This window comes from Durio zibethinus, chromosome 3 (assembly GCF_047325235.1).
Source record: "Durio zibethinus cultivar Kanyao isolate XHJ-2024 chromosome 3, ASM4732523v1, whole genome shotgun sequence".
NCBI lineage: Eukaryota > Viridiplantae > Streptophyta > Magnoliopsida > Malvales > Malvaceae > Durio > Durio zibethinus.
Window position 1 is genome coordinate 33528326 of NC_143164.1, and position 8719 is coordinate 33537044.

The 8719-nt window shown below is 35.6% G+C and overlaps 1 protein-coding gene across 5 annotated transcripts; it reads right to left on the minus strand.

Annotated features, from left to right (window-relative positions):
- Positions 1–254: 254 nt before the first annotated feature.
- LOC111283397 (autophagy-related protein 18g-like) lies at positions 255–7146 on the minus strand. 5 transcript variants are annotated; one of them, XR_016341011.1, is made up of 10 exons: positions 6598–7146; positions 5153–5617; positions 4324–4761; positions 3432–3677; positions 2493–3329; positions 2255–2412; positions 1529–1662; positions 1212–1448; positions 876–1065; positions 255–737 (listed from the first exon to the last, which is right to left on the minus strand). XR_016341011.1 is itself a non-coding variant. In XM_089758549.1 (10 exons), exons 1-10 carry the CDS (start codon positions 6684–6686, stop codon positions 730–732), a joined length of 2784 nt encoding a protein of 927 aa, XP_089614675.1. In that variant the 5' UTR covers positions 6687–7146; the 3' UTR covers positions 255–729. The 5 variants fall into 5 exon arrangements, 4 of the variants coding, with proteins under 4 accessions (XP_089614675.1, XP_022727651.1, XP_089614674.1 ...); XM_089758549.1 differs by having other exon boundaries at positions 876–1070; positions 5153–5594; XM_022871916.2 differs by having other exon boundaries at positions 876–1070.
- Between the last annotated feature and the right edge of the window lie 1573 nt (positions 7147–8719).

Genomic DNA, 8719 nt, shown 5'->3' on the forward strand with positions numbered 1-8719 from the left:
CATATACTAGTAATTTACATCTTCCACATATTACAATCAAAATCAATTTTTTTTAGAAAAAAGGAAAAACAAAATTTATCTATAAGTACTTCAAAATCTTCAAAACTTTTCATAATTATAAAGTTTGAGACAGTTTAATTCTACTGCTTATTTTAAAATTTTGTTTTTGAGCACCTAACCATTTGAAGAAAGGGTTTCCAATTGTCATGTGCCTACTTGCATATACTCCGCATAGCCAGAGAACAAGGGGAGAGTGAACTTACGAATACAAAGTAATTTCATCTTTTCCTCCTTTCATTTGACATTTCCTTTTTTTTTTTTTCTCTCACCAGAAAAACAACATTGTTATACAGCTTGGGATAGAGTTTCTTCACACAATTTCTGTACAGACAAAGCTTGATATCATCAAGACAAGGAACTTGAACCCAAATCTAGCTCCACATCGAGTTTTGATTTGAGTTTAATCCTTGTCCTAAATCCAGTGGTCTCCATGATTTTTTCTTTTTACGAATTGCCATCTACAAAATGTACACGAGACGGGGAAAGATGATGCATGCTCTTACAACACTCGAGCATTAATCAGAAACCATACAACACCATCAGCACCCCATCTTATTTACAATGTGCAATGCATTTTGATTACCAAAAACATACCTTTGCTAACTATCTCGATGACCTTGAACCAAGCTTTCTACAGCAGTTTGAACAAATACCATGAGTGATGGATTACTAGCAACCTGCCAAAAAAATCCAACAATGTAAATTCATGTAAATTAGTTTTGGAAAGGTAGAAAAATGACATTATTAGCGAGGAAGAAGCTGGTTGAGCCTAGTTTCTTTGAGGGAACACTAGAGCTATAGCTTCAAGTTTCTACCTTCTTCAGGGAAGACAAACATGGCACCAAGCAGTTCATCATTTTCCCCATCCTCTTCTAGTTTTTTCTTCCCACAGTGGTTGCGGCCGCCTTCGACATCATCATTCACAACTTTGGTCAACTTGCTGCATTCATTGTGCTGTAAGATTTCATAATGCCCTTCCTGGAAATGCCCAAAATCAACGAGATTCTGTTCTGCAGAAAATGCCGATCCATCTGTAAGAATGTTTGTAGGTGCATTGTAATGGTCTACGTGCAAAATTGAGGCATTATCAATCCCACCAGCATCAAAAGATGGTGTTCCTTCAGCCGTACTTCTTAATGGAGGCAACTTACTCTCTTTGGAAAAACCGTTTGTCACAGAGTGACTGGTGTTGGAATATATTTTCTCTGAGTGCTGAGATGGAGAAGATATGATGGTCAAAGACTCCCGCTTCAGCACCATTGGCTCAATAATGCCGTTCCCACTTTTTCCATGGTAAATTGCATTCAGACCCTGGTAACTGGATGTGTAAGACTTCTCACAGTTAATTTGATCCAAATCAAGTAGATTCTCTAGTCTCCTTGATGAACCTGACAGGAATTTCAATCATCAAATGATGTGATTTTAATTAACAAACAAAAATTGCATTCGAGCAATCACATCAACTTACCTCCTTCAGAACTTTCAGTGGAGCTAAGGGACGCTGGCTTTGAATGACAAATAATAGTCTCTTGTGAGACTTTATATTCACCTTGATGAGGATCCGGAGACAAGGGCAGAGGATGTTTGCCCACAGTAAAACACCTATATGGAACAACCAAGATGGGCACTAAGTATATTTTAAACACAACCATAGTAGACGCATGAACACTTCATTTCACCCTAATATAAGTATCTGAATTTTGTTGGACACTTTGAATTTTTGCAAGTATGGCACTTAAATCCTTAAAACTAACGAAAAATTTTACCAGAAACATTTTGCATGCAATCCAATATATACCCATGTCAGACATTTTGTACAAGAAAATTTTCCATGATGTTAGCATATTTTGTATTCACCCAACAACCAACCTTTTTTTAAACACAGCCAAACACACTCTTTCTTTCACCCCTGAGTAGCTTATGTGAGCACATTATAATGTAGGAAGAACAAGACAGTTACATCTTACATCTTCTGTTTTCCGGTATAAACGGTGAGAAATCAAGACCATAAAATCATTGGGGAACTCTGCTGTATGTTTAGAGATGACACAAACACAGACACACTCTTAACTAAATTCCTGGCAAAAAGCTAAAACATCCAATCTTGTTAAATCCTTAAGGATAAAATAAAAACAACAGCGACAATAATTATTAAGCCTCATTGTATGAGATCCAGACAAATAATGGTGATCACCTGTCATTCCAGCCTGATTTGATACTATGGAAATTGTCAAAAACAGGTAATAATTCCTTGCGGTTAATTTCAACTTCATGAACTGAGATCTTCTCAATTTCAAACTCACCACCTTTACAACTGTTAGCTTGTGGTGAATCCATCATGTAAAAAGAAATCTGTAATAATGAGAAACATAAATCTCAAGTGAGATATAGCACAAAATTATGAGCAAGAGAACTTTAAGCACGTGAACTACCTTAGACTTTTGCCAAATTGGTAACTTCCAGGAGTTTACTTGAACCTCTGCATTAGAGAGGTACCAGTGGAAGCTCTCATGGGGCTTTTTAGGAAAAGGTTTTGAAGTCTTTTCTCCACTGACACTATCATTAATTTCCGGAGAATGAATCCTGTATTCTTCACAGCCTGATTTACTTTGAACAACTTCTGCAACATCTTGTCTCTCAAGGGTAGACCGAGAAATACATTCCTTTCTTTCTGGCCAATCTGACCTCCTACATACATCCCACCACTGAACAGGTTCAACTTTCACCCTCAAGTCATCCTCTTGTATGTGTGTATACAAAGCTGTCTGAATTCTTGAGTTATTAGCACCTGAATCTGTCCCAATTGATGGCAGAAGCTCATGTTGAACTACATGACCTGATGGAGTATAAACTAGAAGATGTTCCAAGGAATTAGTTCTTAGGTTAACGTGCCGAGGACTTAGTGATATAGAATTATGAAAAACAGCAGCAACAGCACCAGATGGCACAAAAACCTTTCCTGTTGTAGAAGCAGCAGTGTTGCTTACCGTATTAAGCCATCCAAAACTACTGTATTTTATCCTGCTGACAACAGAAAGGACAACAGGTAGTGGAGGTGGGAAAGATTGCTGGTTAATGACACAAGATGAGGCAGACCACCATGGCAAGGATAAAACCGGAAATAGGGAGGGCTCCTCACCCTGAGAATTAAGTGTTTGAAATCCCGCATCACCTCCAAAAGGGGATAAGACAAAAATATGGCAAGTCCCCTTGGATGAAACAATAGCAACCCACTGACTATAGTGACTAAAGCAAATATCTTGAATCATCTGTCAAATTAACAGACATAAAAAATACAATACTATGAATATGCAATCCACAAGAAGAACGTAGGAAATTAAGAAATATCTTGAAACTAAAAATATACTAACAGCTGATGTTATTCCACGATGTAGCTTGTAAAGATGCACATGAGAAGAGCTCCAGTCATAACTTTGAGCACCTGATCCAGAGTGCACACATGATGGCATAATCCTGAATATATTTATGTTATTTCCATATACTGATGCAGTAACCAGAAGGGTCCCACTAGGGTCAAAACTTAATGCAGAGATTGGGCTCGTATGGGCTTTAAATTGTGATATAACATCACGGGAAACAAAATCCTTTATAACAACCTACAAAATCAACCATTTAAACCCTAAGAAGTGTTAGTAATTATACAGCAAATATCATCTATCATGTAAAACTTACTATCTTACTAACATGTAAAGAAGACAGCATAGTCACCTAATGCATCCTTTTAAAGCTATTTATGATTATATCACATTCATTTCATTCTTCATTTTCCAGCTTTGCAATTTTTACAGACAAAATGAAACATTAAGGTTCAGTTTGTTCCATTTGGAACTAAGATTGGAAAAATGATCATCTCATTCTCTTTGTGCAGAGTCCATACCTTTATTACATTAAATTAAATTCTATTTATTCATTGATCAAAACATTTTTAACAGTTAAGAGAAATTAAATTTTGTATGCCTGCTCGCCAGCTTATAAGCAGAGGCATCACAAAAAATCCTAGAGGAATCTAATTGGAATATATATATATATATATATATATATAAATGAATTTTGGAATTATTTGGAGAGGACGCCTCCATATTATTATGCTGCAAGCATTAATAGTTCAGAATCTTATCCAGAAAAAACACGTAAAACCTCAAATTTGAAAAAAGAAAATTTTATCCTGAAATATAGACAAAAAACCATGAGATATTATCAAAACAATAAGATATGTTCTCTACACTAAAGCATAAAACTAACCATTCCGGCATTGTCCATGTCAGTTCCTGTCAGCCTTCCAACTTTCCAAACAGAATTTTGTGAAACAGGAGAATTTGACCCATCAGGAAGTAGCTCTTGATAACACTTCGATAAAGTTCTGTATCCCATATCCCCCAAGTTAATCATCCCAGTTGCCAAATGCTTACTAGATTCCATTGCAAAACGAGCAACCAAACTACTGCCACCTGGTGATGTTGATGGACTGACACCAAGAGAAGGGGCAAGCTTTTGTGGGCTTAAGACGCCAGTATTAGACAACAGTGGATTATTGGAAGCATATGCTAACCACCTTGGACCCACAGCCATTGGACCATAGCCAACATTAATCCCAACAGCCCCTTGTCCAGCCAACTGGGGAACAGGATAAGTGAGGACACTAAACTTATTCTCAAGAGTGAGGGCATCAAAACAATATATCTGCAACCAAACAAGAAGAATTAATTATGAGATTTCCAGCACCATAAATAACCTTGGACAAAGGAAAGTACACAATCTTCATACAATTGAGTTGCCTTTAATTGGTACATATCAGAGTGGTGGATCAACCTACTTCCTTTGGAGTGACAGATTACTTGCAGCAATAGCTACAGCAATACAAGAAACTAAGACCACTTATAGACTGAGATAATCCATAACCACAACTACAACAAAATTTAGAACGAAAAAAGGTATAAATGAGAAGAAAATATCTATGCCATTGATAAGTCTTTATCTTAGAATAAATCAGCATCAATTCATCTGCACTTCAAACAAAATGACTTTTCATACTTTTGCACCCAATGTACCATTTATATCAGCCAGCACTTACTTGTGTTGCAAGACCTACAGCTACAATCCGAGAACTGCATCTGATCATGCACACAGATGATCTAAATCTCAGAACATGGACAGTACAGTGAGACCGAAGAGAGTAAAATCGAACTGTTGTAGGTGAGTTGACAGAGTTTCCTGACTGTGACTCCATCCGGCAATCTCGGGCCACCCCAGCCAAATGGCCAGCATTCTGACCCAATCTTAAACTATTGGTGTCATCACCAGCAACAACCAAAAGCATAGGATGTGATGATCTGAATCCTTCTTGTCCATCTGAACTCAGGGGGCAAGGCTGCATCTGTAAGAATGAAACTGGACCATCACGCTTTGAAACCAGTTCTGTATAATTAGAGGCATCCTCCACATCAAGGACTTGAAATCCAGTCTGGTAACCAAGTAAGAGGACATTCTTGAAGAGAGATGGACCAAGTTCCAACCTGTCAAAGCCAGCCCATGTTACCTGTTCACAGAACAAATAATGGAAATACACCTAAGCAAACATGGTTTTCAAAATAGGAAGAAATGCATCAAGAAGCATTCCAAAAAACCCCCCATGAAAATCTAACAGAATCACAACATTGAATTAGAATTTGCCCAATCTAAAAAGGCAGGGAGAGCATATCAAAGAAACAGTGTGTAAATTTATTATCAATAATTTAAAGCTAAGCATAAGAAAAACCATTCCATGAAGAAACCTATTGCGTTCCACATTTTGTGTTGTTAAAAGAATTTCTGAAGAAGTATTCATGCTTCTCCAAGCACAGCAGTCCCGATATGAGACATGATGAAAAGAAAATTCGTGGATGACTTATATTAATATCAATTCACAGGGATTCGCATTTCATCATAACAATCCACATTAATTTATTTCACAAGAAGGAGGTATGTGGGTGCATTAACTTTAAGATTTTCCGAACTACGCCCCACGAAAATTGCACAGAGTAAAAGCAACATCAATATAATCAATACTTGAAGGATAGTTAAGATACAAGGTTTGAGGTGAAAAGCATTGTTAGAGTAGATTCGCCTGACTCCAAATCCCAATTGTTTACTATTAGCATAGCGAAATGATCCTCAGCACCATATCCCTACTAAGTCTTCTCTCACTACTTGATAATAATAATAAAAAAAAAGGGGGCAAAAATTTTCGAGCCAAAACACTTCATATCATTTCTTCAATTCTTGTTTTCATATACTTGTAACAGCATTAATGACACTTAATTAAGGTTAACCTAACTGCGTTTAGGTACCCTAAATATCAAGCTAAGTATAAAAACAACATATACAGAGAGCAATTAAGCTTTAAATCCCCATTACCTCTATAAATACACTAGACTACTCAGCTAAGATAACCTAAAAGTTTTAAAATACCATGCAAATTAGAATTCAAAAAAAAAAAAAAAAAAACAGATATAAACGATAAAGTCTGAAATGGTAAACCTGATCTTTATGATCTTCAGAAGAAGTGGAGATGGAAGCAGCAACGGAAGCACCAGCGGAGCGAACCGTGGAAGCGACGTTACTAGCATTTGTAGAAACAGTCTTTAGGCAAGACGATATTATCCTTAAGGAATTCGGCAACAAGCCATTGTTCCTGCCCTTCCCTTTCCTCATCGTCCAACTACAAAAATACTCCTACTTGTTCTACTATTCTCAACCATCACCGCCACCGACTCTTCCCCTCCTCCTCCGCCACTGCCACCCCTACCATCACCTCGGACTACCTCCGCCTTCACCACCATCACCACCGCCAAGTAGCATCTCCGATCAGCGACGATCGGATATAACATCCGACTCTCCGATCGCTACTTAAAAAACACACACCAAACCATAAATACTCTATTTGTCTAATCTACTTCCCTTTTTTTCTTCACTCCCACATATCTTTATTCAATTTTTTTTTTTAAATTGTTTCTCCGAAGTTTCCTTTTCTCTCGCTTTCTTTCGCTTTCTCTCTCACCACCTGCGTTTTTGTGTTGGCACTAGAGCAAGAAGACTGCCTACGCCTGTAGTTTAAGATGTAAGCAAAACAAAAGAGTGCAGTAAAAAGTTAAAAATGCATGAGATTTACGGGGTGGTTATATTTTGGTTTTGTGGATCACAACACGACTAGCCAAAAAAAATCACAACATGCAGAAGCCTCAGCAGTAAAAAAAAGCTATAACAGTGAGGCTTTTGTGCTGTGACGTCAGTTGTTGCGAGGCTGCTTAATCACTGTATGGGGTAATTTTTGCATCTGTGTTGGGCTTGTTGGATGGACTGGGGATTGGACAATCAAACTTTAGTTTCTTAATTTTTTTTGGTAGAAAAAAAATTTAAAATAGATAAAATGTTCAATTTTTAGATTAAAATAAAATAAATTATATACGATGATTTAAAATAAATGATTATATATTATACATTTGAGATAACTTCAATAAATAATTATCGATAAAATTTAAATTTAATATTTTTTTATTAAAAAAAATAAATTTTAATCGATTAAACCACTTATTAATTCTTAAATTTTTCTATTATTTATATATGTTATCTTTTCCTTATTTGTTTGTTGAATTATGTTGATTTAATGATTGAGGTAACTTGTAAGCTGGGCCTCAAATGATGAATCGTGACCTCACTTTTCTAATATTTCTGCACTGTAAACTGTGCACTGAAAGATAATTTTTAATATATATATATATATATAATTAGCAAAGTTGATTTCAACTTTAAAAAAATTTATCTAACCAATAATTTAATTTCAATTCAATTTGATTTGATTAAAAAAATTAATCATTAATGTCCGCTCAATTTAAGTATGAAATTATTTATACGTATATAATATAAAAATTAACTTTAAATAATATGAAATGATAATTCAAACTCGAATAATTTAAATATTAAATTCAAAAGTTAAACTTGAAAATGACTTTGAATTTTTTTAACTCAAAATGGCTTTTATCTGAATTGATCTAATCCAAATCAATCCTGTTGGATCTCTTAATACTACTACTACTTTTGTTAAGCTGCAAAAAGAAAGAGAAAATAGAAAATATTATGTATCCACCATTTCATTATCGTGGATTTCTGGGTAGTAAAACTTCAATAAACCTGCCCATGTATGTATGTATGTTGTATATAAATTATTAAGAAGAATGATATGATACATAATATGAATATGATGATAAGATCATAAGGATAAGGGAGGTTGGGTTGGCGGATTACGGTGGATAGTGAGGTTGCGTGCCGCCAAAGTTGGGTCAACCATGATAATTGAGTTGGTTTGTCTATCCCTGGCCTCCAAAACAGCTTGAAAAAACATGATAAATTTTTTGGATAATTGTGATTTTTTTTTATTTAAGCTATCAGAATTCTGCTACAATACAACTAATCATCAGCATATACAATAATTTGTCAACCTATTCTAGAAGCTCAGTTTAAATTCCATGAATCACATAATTGTTTGTTAACAACATCTCCTGCAATTCGTTTTAACCCAGACAATTTGTTCATAAGTACTACATTTATTCTCTTTATCACTAGCTCTGACATCTACTCTACTTGTTTGAAGATCCTTATATTC

Excerpts from the sequence above, each read along its gene's own strand:
- LOC111283397 (XM_022871915.2), bottom strand. The coding sequence starts at position 6,771 with ATGAGGAAAGGGAAGGGCAGGAACAATGGCTTGTTGCCGAATTCCTTA. Across the intron at positions 3,678-4,323 it reads ACATGGACAATGCCGGAATG|GTTGTTATAAAGGATTTTGT; the intron begins GTTAGTTTTATG and ends TTGATTTTGTAG. Across the intron at positions 1,663-2,254 it reads AAATCAGGCTGGAATGACAG|GTGTTTTACTGTGGGCAAAC; the intron begins GTGATCACCATT and ends TGTTCCATATAG.